We start from the raw sequence: 21,900 nt of genomic DNA, 5'->3' as shown, positions 1-21,900 counted from the left end.
CTCACGTGACCAGAGCCGGCCAATACTGAGCCGCCGTTCGGACGTAAACACTGAAGCTCTGCAACAAAAATAGCGTAGCAGTATGACAGGGGACAGATGAATTTGTTGAATAAAGTCATCATTTTTGTTTCGTTTTTGCGCACAAAAATTATTCTCATCGCTTCATAATATTAAGGTTGAACCACTGTAGTCACGCCGACGGTTTTAACGATGTCTTCTGGACCTCAAAAGATGAAGTGTCGTTGCTGCCTATGTGTGGATCAGATACCCTTGGATTTTATCAAAAATATCTTAATTTGTGTTCCGAAGACAAACGAAGGGTTTGGGATGACATGAGGGTGAGTACTTAATGACAGAAATTTCTTTTTTGGGTGAACTAACCCTTTAAGTAATTATTTACTGAAAATCTTTCGCCCTTGCTTTTCTTGGTGTTGTTCATGAGTGAAGTAACGATTCCTGTGGCCAGTTGCATAAACATGGCCACTATGTTTAAGACTGTGTCTTAAAAACTAGTCTGACCAACTATCAGTTAGTCAAGGGATTATCAGTCTTTTTTTTCTTTTTCTTTTCTTTTTTACATTTTGTATTCAAATTAGGCCAGAATACTTTATGTAACTGACGTTTCGATAGTCTTTCCATCCCTATTGTTACTTTAATCCTAGTGAAAGGCTTCTTGAACAAGAAAAAATACAGGGTGGAACCGATTGGATCGTTGTAGTTTGCTATTGCTGTGATGTCATGTGAGTGACAGGTTGTCCCGCCCTCACGCCAGCAAACACATCATCAGAGAAGAGATGTCATTGCAAGAGAGAGGGGAAGTTATTTTGATTAAAGATTATGAGGGCATATTAATTTTTTTTTTTTAATAATGATGTGCACTGATAAATGATTATAATAATACTGCAATATTTAATAAAAAATAAGAAGTGTCATTTGATTTCATGGTGACTTTAAAAAGTTATGTCCACTCTCAATGAAAAAAAAAGAAGAGATGACTAACTTGTAAGACTAGTCTAAGCAGCTTATGTAACCGGCCCACTGATTCATGAATAAACTTCAGTTCCCATCCATTGTAGTTGTAATTAAAAAGAGCAACCAGCACATTTTTCAAATTTTTTCCTTTTCTGTTCCACAGAAGAAAGAAAGTCATACAAGTTTGAATCATTATGACGGTGAATAAAGATGAATTTTTGGAGAAACTATCTCGTTAAGTTTTTTTTTTTGCTCATTATCCAAATAAAACAACCTGGACTACGGAGCCCTGCACATGACATGAGGAGAATATACTGTATATATATATATATATATATATAGTGGCGAATTAAGAATTCGTTCTCTCATTTTAGTAAATAGTGGCCACAATTCATTCACTCTTCTTAGTTCAGTTGTGACAACAAATTAAGAATTTGTTCCTACAACTTATTCATTTGGTCCCTCGATTTAGTAAATCATAAGTAAATGATTTAACTAAAACAAGAGAGCAAATTATTGCAACATGGCCATAATTTATTAAAACAAGTGAACGAAGTACTATATCCTGCCCACAATTTACTTAAAACAAGAAAATGAATTAGTAAAACGTGCTGATGTATTAGTAAGTCGTGGGAACGAATTTTTAATTTGTGAACACGATATACATAATTTTTTCCCCACGTCATGTGCGGGACTCAGTACTAGACAAAGCATATTTTATTGTCATTCTCCAAATGTTTTTCAGCTCTCATGCATTCACCAGCTTCTCCAAAAAAGTGGGAGATGAGGCACCTGTCTATGGCCACACTGCTGAGTGTTCTGTTTTTGTCCAGAGGCAGAAGAAATAAGAAACTCTTTGAACTTGTGAGTTTGTGACATCCGACCCCTGGAGCTCTTGAGGTTGATGCCTTGTTAAAGCTGTGTTTGAGTTCATTACAAGGCCACAGCTTTGGCCTGCTACCTCAGGCCCCAGACAGGTCAGGGAACATTCACCACACATTCCTGGCCAGCTTCTGCTCCTCTTGAGAGCTGCTTGGAGATACAGTGAGGTGTGTTTTATATGAGAGATCTTCACATTTAGGCTGCTCATTCAAATATAAAGCTTTAACAAGTACTCTCATGTCTCATCACACCTTAGATGTATATCACTTTAGTGATCACTCCCATAAAGCATCTATGCCTGTCTGAGCAGCATGAGCTCCATCACTACTTTGACTTCTCAACAAGAGATTAAAGTCATGGCTTATTCAAATCCCAAACGTCGGTCAAGATCAACAGCACGTTTAAAGATCCTCTGTATTATTAGGTATGGATCTCTGCTCTTCCTCAACTCATACTTGACATTTTAAGACAGGAAGTAGGAGATTTTTGGAAAATAACACATACCTTTTTGTGTCAAATGTATGGAAAGCATGTGTGCCTTAGGCTGGATGACCGAAGAGAGGCTCGGAGAGAGAGAAATGGGGAGGAGAAGGATTAGAAAGAGAATCACCCTGTCATAATCAGTTTCTCTATTGAATGATGGAACATTTGTAATTTAACAAATGCCTCTAATTTAAATGTCAGTAATATAGTCTACAATTGATTAATTTACAATTTCCCATTGGGCAATACAGTGGGCCATACAGTATATTCTCCATTTCAGAGACTTGTGGAACATTACAGTATTTATGGAAAATATCACTTGAATTTTCAGAATCATATTTGGAATTTTATCAAATATTCCAAGTTGTATCTATTTCAGTTTAATTATATGCTGCTTTAATTTTGGTCAGTTGCCTTATTATGACTTGAGCTCATTTTCCACTAACTTAAAAAAGCCTTAAAAGAGAGAGAGAGAGAGAGAGAGAGAGAGAGAGAGAGAGAGAGAGAGAGAGAGTTGTTAGCCTGAGGATGGGGCTTTTCCTCATTCATACTGTCAGAACAGGAACACAAGCTCCATCAACAGTTTGGGTTTTTTCTCACCACAATTTTGATTGGCATTTCAACTGCTCTGGGCTTATCAAATTAAAAAAATGTTACCCTTGAAAAATGTTCAAACCTGTTTTCAATCTCTTTTCTGCTCTGTTCTTAATAACACCCCGTGTATCCTTGCTAGTGTGCGGCGTTAAACTAGAGCACAACAACGCACTGCTGCAAATGTGTCACTGCCATTGATTAATGCGTTGTTGGGTGTCTGTTTCTATGAATTTTTCGTGGGAGGTGCCCACCCCATTGCCTAATATAATGATCGAAATAACAGATGTTATTTTATTTCAGTGAATTGTTTATTTCAGAGAAATGTCTTTGTGAGCAGAATCAGCTGCATGCTGCAAATGCTAGCTATAGAGAAGCATACTGAGAAGACAGGTATTAATTACAAGAATATAAAAGTCCATCATGATATCCACCTGTAGGACTGTGGACACATAAGTCACAGCAGAGCTAGGCCAACAGTCTCAGTACTGAGGTTTCCAGATAAGTTTAGTTCCTCTTTGGCTAAGACTTTACTTGATAACTTCTTAGATATGTTTTTCATTAATGTTATTGAAGCTTAGAATGTTTGTCATCTTGTAGCCTATTGAATGTTATTTGTAGGATAATGTGTATACATTACAGTGCTGTGAACCTACAGCAGTATAGTTCCTGAAATGTTTTTCAAATATTTTGATTCAGAGAGGCTATTCATTTTGATGTTTTTTTGTGTGTGTGTGTGTGTTTTTTTTTTGGTTTGTTTGTTTGTTTTTGTGTTTTTGTTTGCCTTGCTTTTTGTTTTGTTTTGTTTTTTGTGTGTTTTGGTTTGTTTTGTTTTTTGTGTTTTTGTTTGCTTTGCTTTGTATTTTGTTTAATTTGTTTTGTTGTGTTTTGTTTTGCTTTGTGTTGTTTTGCTTTTGCCATGCATAAAATGTCCATGCTACTTGACAGATTTCAGATTGTCACAAGAGTGGCCTGCGTGATTTTATCCAATCAGGAAACTTGGGCAACCAGAGAACATTCTCTACCTTGTATACTTGGCAAAAAAAGAAACATTCTGTCACTTTCAACTGCTTTTTTTCCAGAAAATTGTACGAACATAAAAATATTCAACAACTGAGACATAAACTAAACAAATTCACAGACATTTGACGAACAGAAATGGAATAATGTGTCCTTGAACAGAGCGGGGGTCAGTATCAAAAGTAGCAGTCAGAATCTGATGTGTCCACCAGCTGCTTTAAGTACTACAGTGCATCTTATCCTCATGGACAGCAGCAGATTTTCCAGTTCTTGCTGTGAGATGTTACTCCTCTCTTCCAGTTCTCGAACACTGGGGGGACATATGGTTAGACGTGGTTTGGCACTGCAAGGACGATCAGCTGTTCTTCCTGTCTCACTGTAGCACTGTCTTACGCGTCTTACATGACGGACATTGCAGTTTATTGCTCTGGCCACATCTGCAGTCCTCATGCCTCCCTGCAGCAGGTCTATGGCATGCTCACGCAGATGATCACAGACCCTGGCCATCTTTCTCCTGGTGTTTTTCAGAGTCAGTAGAAAGGTCTCTTTAATGTCCTAAGTTATTGGAACTGTGACTTTAATTGTCTACCGCCCGTAAACTGTTATCGTCTTAAGGACTGTTCCATATGTGCATGTGCGTTAATTGTTTATGGTTCATTGAACAAGCATGCAAAACATTGTTTAAACACTTTCCAATAAAGATATGTAAAGCTAATTTGAATTTTACGTAATTATTATTAAAATACAGTATACTGAAAGAGGGACGTTTATTTTATTTTTTTTAGGGTGTGTAAATGAGGGTTTATATTCAGGTTTGCTGACATACATTGGATTTGACTGACATGTCTTTGGTGGGCAGGGTTTAGGAGAGAAGGAGTGTGGCTGAAGGGATTGGGGTGGTCTAATTCAGTCTAATTCAGTGGCAAATGCTTGTCTTACCCTTTACCAAGCATAATGCAAAGTTTGGCAGACAATTCTCCTTTCTGTTGCACTATTGTATGTGAACTGAACTGAGCTGGATGAGGACATCACTGTTTTCTCCAGAGCTGCTGTATAGATAAATGAACTAAATTAATAACTAATGATTTCTACAACAGAAATGAATCAATACTGAACTTACTTAAGCTGGACAATGTCACCATTTTCTTCTAGAGCTGCTGTACAGCCAAAATTATGTTCCCTCTATCGCTGTAAAGCTGCTTTAACACAATCTGCATTGTAAAAAGCACTATATAAATAAAGGTGACTTAACTTTCCACACGGAATGAGAAACTGCACAACGTGACACCATCACAGCTAATCAGCAAATATTTGATGTTTAACTAAAAGGACAGATATGGAGCAGTCAGATATTACAGGTGACAGGGCTTCCCAACACAAACAATGGTCAGGACAAAATCTGTAATTTACATGACAAAAGAGTATTTCAATAGTTGTTTGTACATAAAGTAAATATGTACTGCACATCTACGTAGTACAATATTTTACTATCAGTGTTGGATGTAATGCATTACAAGTAACACAAGTTATGTAATAAGATTACTTTTTTAAATTAACTAAAGTAACGCATTACTTTTAAATTTACAATAAATTTAATGTACGCATTGCTTTGTTTTCCTATTTATAGACTGACACCTCTCCTGTCCCCATGTTGAGAGAAACTGGGAGTAAGGTGCAGAGGTGTTGTGCACTGTGTAAACATGACGGTTATTGTAGTTCTAGACTAAACGTGAACATGCATTTACATTTCTCACTTGCACAAAAACAGATTCAGTATCCCTCAAAAAGAATAAAAACAGTGAAATGCAATCTCAGAATATTAAGCAAACCTGCAATAATTAAATGTTAAATAACACAAATGTATTTAATCTCACTTTATTACCAATGTTTTTGCTGCTGACCTGCGATTATCCACTTCAACCATACTAATAAGCAAAAATGATTTAGATAAACATCACATTTGTTTCATTTATTTATTTTTTTTCATTGCTGAAGTAACAGTGTTGAACTTCCTTCTCCTGCATCCTATTCTTCTGCAATCCAGAATGGAAGCACAGCTGAAAGGTTTGTTTGAGCTGCGCCCTCTACTGTACAGGCGTAATAGGCATTTCCTTCAGCCTGAGGCTTATTCATTTCACTTTTGGTGTGAAAAAGGGCCTTAACATTTGCCAAAAATAGAACTTTTGTGTTTTTGTTTTATAAAAACAAAAAGCAAGCCCAGCCCAGGTGAGAAAAAGTAACGCAAAAGTAACGTAACTCATTACTTTCCATAAAAGTCAAGTCAAGTCAAGTCACCTTTATTTATATAGCGCTTTTTACAATGTAGATTGTGTCAAAGCAGCTTTACATTGATAACTGGTACATTGTTTGGCTGCACAGCAGCTCTTAAAGAATAGTGTCAATGCAGGCAGATCAAAGCACTGTTGAATATCAAATGTCAAGTCAAGTGTCCCCAACTAAGCAAGCCAGAGGCGACAGCGGCAAGGAACCCAAACTCCATCAGGTGACATTAGGTGGCAGACAAGTGGCAAATTGGTGTTAAAATGGAGAAAAAAACCTTGGGAGAAACCAGGCTTAGTCGGGGTGCCAGTTCTCCTCTGGCCAACAGTGCTTTGTTACAATTCAACAAAAATACAATTACCATTTTTTTTTTTTGTACTACTATTGGTGCAGTGCTCCAAGTGATGAACTAACTAAGTAGCACAGTTAGTTACTTTTTTAGGGAGTAACACAATATTACAATAACACATTACTTTTAAAAGTAACTTTCCCCAACACTGTTTACGATTACATAGATTTATTAGTTTAGCCTTGGTTATTTAGGACTAGGTTGCTGAACATTTTTCCATTTTCACTTTGCTGCCAAAGTACAATTTTAAGAGGAATGATTTAGGATGCTTGCATTATTATTTTTGAGTTTAATAAAATTCACCACACTGTAAATACCCCTGAAATCCATCTTAAGCTCCTGTTATTAAACATAGTAGCTGGTTTCTAACATGTCCAAGCTGGTCATTGGCTACTCAACCAGGCACCATGTTCCAAAAACCAGCTAGACTTCCTGAAGCTGCTTATATCTGCTTGTAGCTGGTTTGTTGTTAATGACCAGACTGAACCAGTTAGCACATCGTAAAATACAATTACCATTTTTTTTTTGTTGTACTACTATTGGTGCAGTGCTCCAAGTGATGTAAGGGCAGTATGATAACTTCTGTTGTCATTAACTCTGCCCCAAACCTCAGACTGCTGGCCTTGTGCTGCGGAAACTACTGTGACGTATGGCTTCGGGGCTCTGTCTCTGGGAGCTGCCGCCTGTCACTGTACAACTAGCGGAGCTGTCAGGGAGCTAGAAAGCGCTAACAACTCTGACTCCACCAGCACTCCCTACGTAAGCGAGCTGACACTTTTGATTAAAGTTGTGATGTATTACACAACTCCCTAAAGTCCTTCTGAGTGAACTGAGATGGACGTAGAAGTTTGGTTTTCATCAGAGCCAAGATGGTTTTTCCAATTCCATTCGGAAGCCTGACCAAGCATTAGCCAAATGTCAAAATGTGGTAGCTACAGACTGGGCAGATAGTATGTCTAATGCACTTTTATTGTTAAAATTGGTAATTAATATTTTAACCATATTTTCTTCTAAAACTACGTAGAATTATGAGAGAATTGCAATCTTGCTTAGTGAACGAATCATTCTTCAATTCGGTCTTTTCAGTGAATCTGCTGATCCAATTCACAAGGCAGGCATGAATGATTCATTCTTAAGAAATTCTCATTTTCTGTTCCATGGAAGAAAGACATTTGGAATGACATGAGGGTGAGTAAATGATGACAGAATTTTCATTTTTTTGGGTGAACTATCCCCTTAAAGAAACCTCTCACCACTTTTTTTCTCTCTATTTAAAGTTTGTGTGTGTGTGATAGGATGACTCCAGAGATAACCTCAGGTGGTCTGGATGATCTAGAGAACACAGGTGTAGGCCGTACCCATTCATCATCGAACCCTGAATGAGGGTAACTGTGCGTTCCTCTTCTTAATCCAGATAATAAGGTTAATAAGGTACTTCTGTGCATGGCTGTCAGTCATATTAAACTTCTCTCTGTGCCCTAACAAGCAAATTGCAAATTGTCGAAACTGCTACATGAAAAAATATCAGGTAATCAAAAGTTAACTGTTTAGTGCTTAATATACAGTTATGTGGGGCAGAATTTTTGAGCAATGAGATTTCACAATAGGCAGGGCCCAAAACTGTGATTTATCAGTGTTGGGTGTAACGCACTACAAGTAATGCAAATTATGTAATCAGATTACTTTTTTCAAGTAACTTATTACTTTTAAATTTACATTAAAGGGTTAGTTCATTCAAAAAGGAAATTTCTGTCATTAATTACTCACCCTTTATGGCGTTTCACACCTGTAAGACCTTCGTTCATCTTTCGAACACAAATTAAGATATTTTTGATGAAATCTGAGAGGTTTTTTATCTCTCATAGAAAGCAATGTAATTACGGTCATTCATGGTCCAGAAAAGTAGTAAAAACATCGTTAAAATAGTCAACGTGACTACAGTGGTTCAACCTTAATGTTATGAAGCGACAAGAATACTTTATGTGTGCAAAATTAAAACAAAAATAACGACTTTATTCAACAAAATAACAGCTATGCTGTTTGCGTCCAGCGCTCAGGTTCAACGCCCAGGTTCTACGTCAGAGCGCCAACTCAGTATTGGCCGAGGCTGTAACAATAAATCGGAATTCTGACGAAGAACCTGGAGAACCAATGAGATTTCACAATAGGTGGGGCCCATGAGTAGATGTGACAAAAACTGATTTAAATGGAATTTAGATGGCTTTTATCACTTGTTTCTTTCACTTTTCTACACTATAATTTTTTTTTTTTTTTTTTTTGAAGTTGTAAATAAAGATTATTAGAGTACGTTTTACAAATTAATTAAAGGATTAGTTACTTTCATATTGAAAATTAGCCCAAGCTTTACTCACCCTCAAGCCATCCTAGGTGTATATGACTTTCTTCTTTCTGACAAAGACAATCTGAGAAATATTAATAAATATCCTGACACATCCGATCTGGCAGAAGCTACATATTTTACTTCATAACTTGTTAAATATGGATATTTGTTTTACACAAACAAATCACTATGCTTCAGAAGGCCTTTATTAACCCTCCGGAGCCATGTGGAATATGTTTATGATGGATGGAGACACTTTTTCAGCTCATACTCGTTTGGTAACGCATACTGCCATTATAAAGCTTGGATGCGTCAGGATATTTATTAATATATCTCCGACTGTGTTCATCAGAAAGAAGAAAGTCATATACACCTAGGATGGCTTTAATTAATTAATACTATTTCAGTTTATCTACTTCAAAAGTTTTTTTTTTTTTTTTTTGTAGTAATTATTTGTAAAAACTATTTCAAAGTAAATCTTACACCAAACTTTTTTCAATGTATACTGTACCTAAAACAATGAACCTACACTCCAAGAAAAAAGTGGGGTTCTATATACAGTAGAACCCTATGGTTCTTGACTCAATTTTAAAGAAGTTTTTATGCCAAAAGGTTTCTATATAAGGAGAAATGTCTTAAATGGTTGCATAATACTTTCATGTTTTACAGCTTATTTCATTTTTTTCCTAGTGATAAAGTATGTTTACGAGCTGTTTAATTTAATAACATTTAATCGAAATAACAAGTGAATTACAACAAAATTAATTAAAACTAATTCCAAAAAATGAAAAGAAGCACCTGACACAAGCCTATAGAACCTTTTCTTCAAAGAGATTGCTGTTCCACAATACTACTGCTATTTGATTTGCTACTGATATTAAACCAATACATTTGAAAAGTAATACTTTTCTGACCGGGCTATCTGTTTCACCCTCCTTTTCTTAAGTGGCCCCCATTATCCCCGAACATCCTTGATCTTTTCACACTGAATTGCAGCTGGTGGATTTTCTTGCGGTATCATTAAAGCAGTGACACCGGCTGACATGCAGGGGGGGTTTGGTATGAAGGGTGTATAATGACATTCCTCTCTCGCAGAGATGAGTCAAGTCCCATTGAAGCCAGCAGGAGACCAGAGCAGGTCAGAATGCTTACTGGCCTCCTGATGCTGTCTCCTTCATGCCTATTCTCTCAAAAAAGAGTTTTCCGAATTTTAATTATTTCAGAATTAGAGTTTTATGTTAAGTGTTTGTGTATGTTTCCGTCTGAAAGGGCTCTTTCTTTTTGAGAACTATGAATGAAAGCCTATATGTCCTTAAATCCGCATAGGCTTTGTTGCAATAACAAAAAGAGCAGCTTAAATCCATACTATATGTATATAAAAAAGAGCTATTTTGCAACTTTATAAGTAGATCTATTTTTTTTTTTGTAAAAAAAAAAAGGTGGATTGTGCACAGAATGAAACAATGTCAAATTATATTGATTTATAATTTCTTTTCATTAATGTAATTAATTTGAATACATTTTTAACGATTAACGCCTCTAAATACTGTATGGTTTTGCACAGTTCACTTCCACTGTTTTGACAGCTACTTCAGATAATAAGAGCTACTGAAAAGTGTTTCCAGGTCAAGCCGTGACTTGATCATCTGAGGTCAGGCCTCTTCTGAGCTGCTGTGTTGTAACCGAGCTGAAGTTTTGATAGATAACAGATGAACAGAGGTGCAAACAGCCAGCTGGATTCGAACGTTTGGTGGCTTTGCGGTGCTGTTATGGGAAGAAGCCACAAATACCTTGTTCCTTTCTGTCTGGTATTTGGAGTGACTGCTGATTGTGTCTCAGCCTGCTCATCATCTGCAATGCATGTGAAATTGAACAAAGCTAGACAGGCTGATCGCTTTCAATAGCTCTCCCTGCTTAAGACTGAGCTTAATTAGTTCATCTTGAGAGGATAAAGTCAGATATTAGCGGCCTGGTAAGCTGTTAAAACAGATTAGGGAAGAAATTGGCCTGATTATCGCAACACTGTTCATCATAGATTTAAAGTCCATTCAGATGTGAAGGGATTAAACGGAAAGGATCTACCAGGATGGAATAAATTCTCACTATAAGACACAAATATGTCACATTGAGACACAACAACCGAAAACACACTATAAAAAGTTATTACTTTTTCTATTATATTGTTTTTCTGTAATAGCCTTTAAAATTAAATAAAAAATATTAAAATAAAATGTTTTTTTTTTTTTTTTTTAAATCAGTTTGATTTTATTGATTATCATATTAATTATTATATTATTAGTTTTGAGTAAAACTAACTAAAACTTCATTTGTTAAGAATAACCGCTATACAAATGTATGGCTGCATCATATAAAATCACATGAATGTGAGACCAAAACACAGATTCTTATTTATTTTATCACAAAAAATAGTTAAATAGGCATATTAAATCACTAGTATGCATAGATTTTAGTTTATTAAATCTCCTACTAGAGATATTTCACCTGCTACATATTTTCTATTAATCCATTTCTGTACTTTTCGCAGGTTCGCTGATGCCATTCAGCAGGTAGAAGACAAGAAACAATGATTCATCTACCTGCAGCCATATATGTTTTTGCATCACTTTCTTTCTCACGCTCTCATTTTCTCTCCCCTCCACTTTAAATTTACCTAAATCATCAAAGAAGTTTGCATTGTCAGTAGGTGAATATTACACCGTCGTCAGAAGAAACAGCTGCGGGTCAATGACTCCTTTGCTCTTTGTCAGTTTCGTCTGGTGGCACTAAATGCCAGCATATGAGTATAAGCCACGCAAATAATAATGCTTCAGCCCCGTGGCCTTTATGTGTGTAAGCATATGAGTGCGACTGCATGTTTGGCAACCATCGCTCCATAAACGAAACCAGAAGATGCTGGTGGTTTGGAACGAGAGTGCATCGGGGACCACATGCTAACTGGGACTACTAAAGCACATTAGTTCTGACAAGTATTGTATCATGAGCCAGGGGGGCTTTTGTCGTACGCCTACACAAATATTTTTGCAAAAAGACTCATGTTACAAGAGAACCCTGTGAGGTCAGTGGCATTTTGAGGATGGGGTAATTAGTGGAACTATGACATATCAGCACCATTCGGAGGTAAATATGATCCCTGCAGAATTTAGCGAAATCTACTGAACATAAGTACTTTAACAGTACTAGCATAATGTAAAATCGGAATAATATCATTTGAACACATGGAAATATGTATATATTATGAATATATTTAAATTAAAATGATATATAATTTATATATTATATTTTTGTAATATTTTAATATATCTTTTATAATATTCTGTGGGATTAAATTAGTTAATTATTTAATTTGTTCTTATATGACTGAACTCAACATATCAAGAAAAATGAATGAAGAATTTTAGTTAAAATAGGCAGATTTCACTTTAATCTCTATTTTTAATGCCATGATGATATAAAATGCTTTGATTTCAAATCAATAAACTGAAAAGTAACCATATATCTTTTATTTCGGTATACTTCAGGCCCGTTTCGCTATACTTTTTATGGATTATGCTGGAAAATAAGCTTTTATTTGGAGAATTTCATTGAACAGGTTAATAGACAATCATTGTATTTTAAATCACAAATATGGTTATAATACACAACGCAACGATTTTAGAGAAAAATAAATGTTTAAAGCAGCTTCTGGTTTATAGTGTAATGATACTTAGGGTTAAACCCCAATGAATTTATTGAGAACCAAGCCAAGGGACATCCACACTAATGCCCCAATTAACACTCCTAACACGGCTGGAGTGCTGAGGCTATTAGCGAAGACAACAATATCCCCATCCAGCAGCCTGCTGGCTGACACCTTAACCTAACCTTATCTCTGACAAACACGCTGCATCTATTTCACAACATTCCGAGCTTCAAAAACAGCCTATTTCGAACATTCAACATAAATGGAGCCGGGCGAAACACGGCAGTGAGGAAAAAGACAGGCTAGCATTTCCGTCCCTCCAGTGGCTGAGGTTAAGATTCTTTGGACTGAGCCGAGAAGCTTTTTTCCACGCAGTCAACTGAAAGTGTTCTGTATTTACTGCCCTCTGAAAAATGATCACTGACCAGCATTCTCCCTCAGTGCCACTGGAGAAAGTGATGCAGAAAGTGGGGATTGTTGCTACTCACCACCAGATGGGATAGCCTCCAAGCACCCGAGAGCTGGACAACCACATGCACATGAGATATCCAACCAGGTACAAATCCATGAGGTATGTCTTGTGTGGATGGAAATTGTCTATTGATCAGTACATAGAATTCCTAGAGAGGGGTGGAAAATTAAGTCCCAGCAGGCAAGTCTTAAGGAAAATATGGATGCTTGAGAGAATAATTACAAATTTTTTGGGGTTTAAATGAAGGCAAAAAAAAAAAAAAAAAAAATTCTCCAGGGATTGCTGCTTCTTTGAGTTGGGTGAGGAAAGTGTGTGTCTCCCAGTAGTAGTTAGGAGAGTAAGTGTCTCTTTCACACACTCGTACACACGCTCCTACTCGTCCTCTGATTCCCTCCCTCTCACTGAGGTTCTTCCCTAAGGTACATATCTTTTTCTCTCCCCACTTTTTTCCCCCTTAGGATCATCAGGGCCAATATTAGAGAGAGAGAGTAAGAGAGAGAGAGAGAGAGAGAGAGAGAGGGGAAAAAAACGACAAGTGAGGTTTGGAGATGTCAGCTGGCAAGCCAATCACAGAGCATGGCCTTAGGTTACGCAAAAAAAAAAAAAAAAAATTATTATTCCTGCCCATCTGTCAATCATGCACCACCCCCTGGTAATGTAGCAAAGAAAGAAAGAAACAGAGGGAGAGAGAGAGGAGGCTGGGAGGGAATAAGAATGAAAGGGTGTTAGGACTGAGTTTCGGAGAGGTAGATTTGTCTTATTAAGATCTATATTGTCTGTACTAACATCAAGGAAACCTAGCTGTGCCAGACTCGGGCCTGGTGCTCGCCCGGTGACCGCTTCAGGGAACATCATCTCTGTATTTAAGCACGCAGTGCCCCAAACTAATTGTTCCCAATGTGTGTGTGTGCACATACATTCACACATTGAGAAGAATTTTGTCTTGGAGAATTTTGATGGCCGCGTCCTCCCCTTGTGATTATGGGACACAAAGGGAATACAATAAAAAGCTGTAAAAGGTGGTGTGGCTGGGCCAGGCATGCAGTGTTCTGTGCCCCAGTGGCCCAAAGGCAGCGCATTTTACATAAACACTATTGTCATTCGGAATGGGCTGAGGGCAGACGACGCTGAGAAAGAGACACTAAAAGATGACAATGCATTCTAATATAGCCTCTGTCTCAGATTGAGCTAAAATGCTGGGACAGAGGTGAACTGACAATGGTTTCAGGTAAAAATACTGGAGACTTGGGAAAAAATTCATATAAATGAGTTTTGTATCAGCAAGCATTTGCGATTTTCCATTTAAAACAGCCTAGAAATGCATTGAGATAATTTACTTCATGTCAGATTTTTGTCAGATTAAAAATAAATTAAAAAAAAAACAGTTTGAATAGAGGTAACAAAATTTCACAGAACTGCAATGCAAATTTGAAGGTAAGGAAGTATAATTAAACTTAAAATCGAAGAAATTCAAATAAACTAGAAAATAAAATAATACTAGAGAAGAATAGCAAAGACAAACTGATTGTTGGCTTGAAAAATTGATTCTTTGAAAGTTTTGAAAAAAGTTTAAAAAGCTTTGAAGTTTGAAGGTTTATAGGCCTTGCAGTGCTAGATAGATAGATAGATAGATAGATAGATAAACAGATAGATAGATAGAATTCAGAATTACTATTCAGCAAATTCCTCTTCCTTTTCCATTCTGATTGGAATTCCAGTTCAATTTCCTGTAGGTTGTGGCCAATTCATTTCAAATTCCAATTCGTAATAAAAAAGGTTTTCACACAAGTGCCCACCTTTTTTCGGGGAATGTTTAATTTGTGTTATTCTCCAGTATTCTCTTGCTTGGCTGTGGTCAGATAAAACTCTCCTCCAATCCAGTGATAAAGGACTGAAGCTGGTCTCTCTGTTTATCTGCCAGTGCATCTATCTGTCTCACTCACAGCAGGGACATGGACTGTGCGCAACCACTGCAAAGCCAAAGAGAGACACTGACAGCTCTGACCGCGGTCTGGAGGTCATATTTCCATTGCCCCTGTTCTTCGCCTTTATTCTCCCACATCAAAAGGGTCAGAGCTGCACTGCAATTACGCTTTGAGGCATGAGAGGTTATTCTGATACCTTAAGTGATCATTATAAACTATTTTCTAACAGGATGCTGCATCTTTGATCTGATCAGATATGAACCTGTTGCTTAGATCGCAGGTTCCATAGACGTTTAGTATGTTCTGCGTTCCCGACGTTGGGAATAAAGATCTGCTTTCCATCAGCTGCATTGTGCCTAGATCAGCAGCTTGATTCTGCATTCTTGAAGAGTGACAGACGTGGATCTGCTTGCCATGATCGTAATTTATGAGCGGAGACGAGGAACGGTCTGCGGTCGGCATCTCAACAACACAGAAACCACGTTTCCCAGGTCAAGGCCATAAGGCCACGACACAACGGACTGGCTGGAAATGAACTCACGATTAGAATCTCAAGGACTCAAACCCCAGAGTGCACCGCCATGGTGCGAAACCAGGACAAAAGCCAGAGATGCTTGACATAGCTTCAGCACAAACAAGGCTGTTCCCTCCAAGCATAGCCATTGTGTTTCGGAGGAAGTCTTGATTCTCGTATCAATCGCACTTAATGAATTTACTGAAGTGGGCCCTAGAGCATGGAAATGAAATGCACTAGCAGATCAATGGGAATAAAGAGACTCGCCCAGAGCTTTGACCTCTGGGTCAGGAGTCTCTCATCCTCCCTCATTAAGTCATGTTTGTGGACACTCCTGCTTTTTATTAGGGCTAGGATAATACATTACCCTACACACCCACAAAGTAGCCCCTGTAATCTGGGAAAGACACCCTTTTGGCTTCCTGTGAGTGGACAGAAGATTCAAGCTATCACAAATGACACAAGCCAGTGAGTTAAAACAGGAGCACAGTGTACGTTACACCATTAAGGTGCGGTCTCATTTACCGACGTTCGCGCATTTTCGTAGGTGAAATCCATTTCAGTAGGAATCTTTGCAATTAGGAAATATTTGCCCACACAGATTTTGCAACTGGTTCAAGTTGGTCCGCGTTGACTAGCGGAAAGATGCTTGGTTTGAAAGGGACTTCACTGTGAGTTCTGCTTCATTCATCACTACAGTATCGACACTGGACAACGGACCTTTTTGCCCACGAAATATCACCGAAAGTTTGCTAACGTGTTCACGTTAGCATTAATCCGTATGTGTTTGCTAGCAGCATGCGCCGGGAATGCAGAGACATACACAGAGGACCCCTGTGGCGCAGGTTTCTAAGGCGACCCGAAAACGGCCGTAACCAGGTCCGGCTCTTTCTCAGGCTTTCCTCAAAGAGGGACATGTGCAGACCCCCACTATCCCTCGCACACACACACTCAATCCGGACAGTGTGGCCGGACACAGGCAAGCAATAAAACCTGGATTAGCGGAGTGTTCACACATAACACTAGAGCGAGAAAGTTTCTTAACACGCCCAAGCCCACCCTCTCCTCACACACGTCTCTCCTCTCTTTCATTCCCTCCATCTCTCCTTCTTTTGTGTCTGCGTCTCTCCTCCCTCCTCTTCCTTTGCCCCTTTCTCTTCAGAATTTCATTGTTTGTTATTACCATGTTAGAGATAAAGGAGGTCTGAGGAATTAGCTTGTTCTTACAGTTGCAGAGAAAATCCGCTTAAGTCCGCAACCCCCAAATTTGCGGTACCCAGAAGCCCCTGCTCTCGGGATTTAACTAGAATGCGTATCTTTGTGGTGGGGGGAAAAAATCATTTTGTAAGGTGCCAACAGGGCTGAGATGGAGCAGTCCGACCCGTCTCCGGGCCCCCGTCCCTGCATCATGTCCTGGAAATGGGTGCATTTGTATAATATCACTGCTTTTGTCCCTACTTTGTAAGCTGGGGACAAAGCCCAGACACTCCTTCACCCCTCCCCGCTCATCCCCCCCCCCCCCCCAAACAAACCTTTTTCATTAGAGCAGCAAACACTTTCCCCTTCAATAGCCCTGATACTACACATCATCCCCAGCATCTCCGCAGGACCCGAGCGCTTTAAAGCGCCTCTCTTCTCTCAGGACACAGAGCTTGCTTAATTAAACCACACTTAAGCCAGACAAAAGGCTTCGTGCAGGTCTGGGCGAGCCCGCCGAGAGTATTCATGGCCGTCGTAAAGCGAAAGCCGCGCGAGAGAGAGCTATATGCCAGATACTTTGTTCACACAAGATGAAGAGTCAACAGCCACCCCCACGCCATTTCTCTCCTAATAACCACCTTTAGAAAGGCTCCGTCCCTACACAATGCTTCTCCGCTCCCCTCCTCTCGCTCTCAATCACCCTCCAGGACAATGCCTAAAGCTCCGCAGCCCCCCAGGACCCTCGGCCCCACAACAGACACTTCTTTTATTGAAATTCTTTGGTGTTCTAATCCTCAGCTTCCTCTATAGGACAATAATGGAGTGTCAGTACTTTAGCTTTTTCCAGTGTGGCTATCATTAGACCGGCTTGGGTCACAAGCCCTCTCTTCCTCCTATCTCAGGTTTGAAATTATTTTTGACTTAGGGTTACTGAAGCTTGAAAATGAATACATTACCAAGGCATATTGCATATTTCGGGGTACTGTTATCCTTGCAAAGCATGTCGTCTGGCACGCATTCTTAAGCAAATATCAAATCAGACGTGAGAAGCGTAGACCGTATTTATTTTAAGAGTGCAACAGTCCAAACCTCAGGCCTCAGATGAAGATATTAGAGTTTTGAATGAATGGATTTTATTTTATTCTTTTTAAAAAAGGGTTGTGGAAATAATGTCACTCGTTCTGTATGTGTTAAATATGACATTTGGGGATTGAAGGTTTGTCTGTGTCAGTCTAAAAAAGTTGTGTCAAGTTTTCACAGGATTCAAATCTCAAACCTCAGATTGGAAAGATTCTTACTAAGGTTTCATTTTCAAGGGTTGAAAATGAAAATTCTGAGGTTTGCTCGCATGTCAAGCAGATAGGACTGACTTCCGTGTTTACAATATTCAATGTGGTCTGTGTATGTGCGCTGATCAATTTTTTGTTTTTGAATTAAATCTGTTCATCATATAACATTTTTGTCTCTTCAGAAGACTTGGATTAAACTGCTCTATTCATATGGATTACTTTCATGTCAACTTTTTGAAGATTTTGGTGGAATGGATGAAGGGACAGAAATCTCTCAGTTCTATTAAAAATACCTTTATTTGTGTTTTGAAGATAAACGAAAGTCTTACAGGTTTGGAACGGCATAAGTGTGAGCAAGTAATGACGTAATCTTCATTTTTTGGTGAACTATCCCTGTAATACTCAGACGAGAGTAGCTAGACGTCTTAAAGGGCTATTTCACCTAACAATTAAGATTTTGTCATCATTTACTCACCTTCATATACCAAAATAAAAGGACCATAAAAGTAGTCCATATGATTTGTGTCTTATATTCCTTCTGAAGTCATACAATAGTTTTGTGAGGAAAAATCAGAAATGTTTCATGTCCTCTTATTAGTCTATAGAGGAAATGGGTTTCAAACGACATGAGGGAAATTGACACGAGGGAGTAATTGGTGCCAGAATTTCAATCAAAGTCCATGGTGACAGTCATTAACTACTTTACAGATGAATCTTTTTTTCAACTGACCACCCCAACCTCTTCAACACTTGGTAATCAATACAAAATATACAAGGTTCATATATTTGTTAGTAACACAGAGAGAAAAACAAAGATGTCTTCATTTCTTCTAAAGCAATAAACATTAATGTTCTAGAACATGAATAATCATTATAAAGTCAAATCACATTTGTTTATATAGCGCTTCATAATAAAGATTGTTTCAAAACAGCTTAACAGTAAAAACAACAAAAAAACAGAAAAAAGGCAAGGTTCAGGTCACATGACTCAGTAAAGGCGACTAAAAAGAGAATAAATGATGAGTATACAATAAAAAAAGGCAAGGTTCTGGTCACATGACTCAGTAAAGGCGAGTAAAAGGAGTATAAATGAGTATATAATAAAAAGTCAAGGTTCTGGTCACATGACTTAGTATACTCATCATTTGTAATCTTTTTACTTGCCTTTACTGAGTCATGTTACCAGAACCTTGCCTTTTTATTGTATACTCATCATTTATACTCCTTTTACTCGCTTTTACTGAGTCATGTGACCAGAACCTTGCCTTTTTTTATTGTGTACTAATCATTTATACTCCTTTTACTCGCTTTTACTGAGTCATGTGACCAGAACCTTACCTTTTTATTGTAAAGGCAAGTAAAAAGAGTATAAATGATGAACATACAATATCTTTTCAAGCAATTCATAAACATCGACAATGTGTTGATACTGACATCTTCTGGTTACATGCGGTACTGTCACACTTTTTCCTCATATTTTTTTCTTTTATAAAAAGCTGTTCAAATTCTTATGTATGTTCAGACTGCATACCAAATTGACTAACTTCTATGATTTTATTAGCATTAGACGTTCCTTTAGCATTGGTTGTGTCAGAATTACAATAATTTGAGACTTCTGTGCTCCTTAAATCATCAAATCTTGTTATTTATTTGGGAAAAGTGGAATCAGTATGCTAACATGTATTTTAAAGCTGGAATCGGTTGGGATTGGCCTGAAATATGTGAGGTATGCTGCTGGAGAATGTTCCAAATTCTAGTTAAAAACCTCTGGGGCAAATATGAGTACATTTGTAAGAACATGCATGAACCGTCAGCAAAACTTTCTTCTTGTATAATCTAGTATAAATTCCCTTAGCTGTTGTCTTCTGTAAGATGAACAGTAGTAATTATGGAAGCTCTTAAAATGAAATAACTTCATGCCTCTATACACTTTATGATTTTCATGCTCATAGACTCATCAAAAACCTCAATGTGACATCTGTTGAAAGAATAAGTATTTATAAAAAACATTGTAATTTGATAAAGCCACAGTTTAGTCTCTGTTGACTGTCATAATGGCAATTTGATCTGCAGCCAGTGATTTACTCTGTATAGTCATCATTTAAAGGTTAATTAATGTCACAAGTTTTGGCCCTCAGGGGACAGAAAGACACAATGATGCTGCAACTCTATAGGAGACTAAACGTAATCTTGTCTTTAAAGGTAGCCTGCTTCCAACAGCTGAAGGAATCGCATCACGTTGGGAAACATAAATCTTCGGGCCTAAGGGTTGCATTGTTAAAGAATATCAGAGTAGCATGTTCTGTGCTCCTAGATATAATTTAACAGCTTTTAAAATGTAGTAGCTCCTCGCCAAGAGCATTGTAAGAGCAAGAGAGGGAAGACCACAGCGCTTTGAAGTTGTGTGCGTTTTTTACGGTTTAATCATCAGTGAAGACGCTCCCACGTCATTCAGACACATGGCTCACATTTCATTTTCTACAGGGCAAAATGACAAAGTTTGTGTAGCAGAGCTTTACATTTCACAATAAAGGAACATCTTTGGCCCAGAGACTAAATAATCTTGCTTAGAGGCTGATTAGTGGCCTTACAGCCTATTAGTGGCCTTATACCATTTGTTGAAGCATTAGCTTCACATTATGCAACATGTAGGATGGAAAGGACATATCATACTGAGATGTACAATATTGCAGGAATATAGCAATCATGAGATGACTACATACCTGGTAGTAATTCTTCAAATATAGCAATTTAAGTAAATCAAGTAGGTTTTAGGTTATATATGATTGTAGAACATCCTCTGTTTTAGGTGAATATATTGGGTTGAGGTATGGTAAAGCTTCAGAATAACATTATCTTAATAAACCATAAACTAGTGCTTCCTGAACTATGTACACTTTCTCCTAGTAAACGTTTAGAAAATTGACTATTAAACACTTTTTATACTTTCACTAGTTTATTTATTTTGTCCATTAACCAACAGTGGGCATATGCATTAGAGATTTTTTGTCATGTTTATGAAAAGTAAATTACATTTCCACCACAATGTAATTTTTATTTTTTATCTGAAATTATGTAGTGTGTTTAATATTCTGTGGTGTCAATGACAGTGATGGAAATGACATTATAAACATTTTTGGAACAAAATGGCAGACTATTTTGTCTTGCTGTGACTACTTTCACAGCTAACATTGTATGTATTCTAAATACATATAATAAAATAATATTACTGAACACTGCATAATTTTACAAAAATTGAGTTTAATCAGAAATAATATACAAAATAAAAATATTCTGTTTACAAGTGATATTTAATTTGATTTTTATACATCTTAAATATATGTCATTTTCACATTATATATATATATATATATATATATATTAGGGGTGTAACGGTACACAAAAATGACTGTTCGGTACGTATCTTGGTTTTGAAGTCATGGTTCGGTACGGGCTCGCTACAGCAGGGTGAGAAAACATTTTTTTTTTTTTTTTTTTATTAAACAATGTTTTACTGAACCAACTGTGTCTCAGTCTTTTATTAATTTATTCAGTTATAATTAAAATATTCTTAAGGATAAAAAAAAAATCTCTCTCTGCTAATGCTGTAAACTATTAGGGAGCCCTTATTGGACATTATTATAATAAAGGTTACAATTAACAACAGAGCCCAAATTATTAAATTCAGTTGTTATTTATTTTTAGATATAATAATCAACAATGTAATAATAAAAAAAAAATTTATGTAGCCTATTGTAAATATGTAAATTACACATAAGGCAGTTTTTGCATTAACTTCTGTTTCTTCAATTCGTTGTTGAAATATAATCATTTACACAGTGGCTGTCATAACTTGTTTTCATGACGGATTTATTTAGGCCT

The 21,900-nt window shown here is 37.4% G+C and overlaps 1 protein-coding gene across 1 annotated transcript in view; it reads right to left on the bottom strand.

Annotated features, from left to right (window-relative positions):
- wnt3 (wingless-type MMTV integration site family, member 3) overlaps positions 1-14,661 on the bottom strand; it is a 35,236-nt gene extending 20,575 nt beyond the window's left edge. The window contains exon 1 of the mRNA XM_051915505.1: positions 13,107-14,661. Coding sequence (XP_051771465.1) covers positions 13,107-13,186 — 80 coding nt within the window. The 5' untranslated portion in view covers positions 13,187-14,661. The remainder of the gene's footprint in view (positions 1-13,106) is intronic.
- Positions 14,662-21,900: the final 7,239 nt, after the last annotated feature.

The sequence above is a fragment of the Ctenopharyngodon idella genome, chromosome 12 (assembly GCF_019924925.1).
Source record: "Ctenopharyngodon idella isolate HZGC_01 chromosome 12, HZGC01, whole genome shotgun sequence".
NCBI classification, from domain to species: Eukaryota; Metazoa; Chordata; class Actinopteri; order Cypriniformes; family Xenocyprididae; genus Ctenopharyngodon; species Ctenopharyngodon idella.
This window is presented reverse-complemented; position numbering and strand designations above follow the sequence as displayed.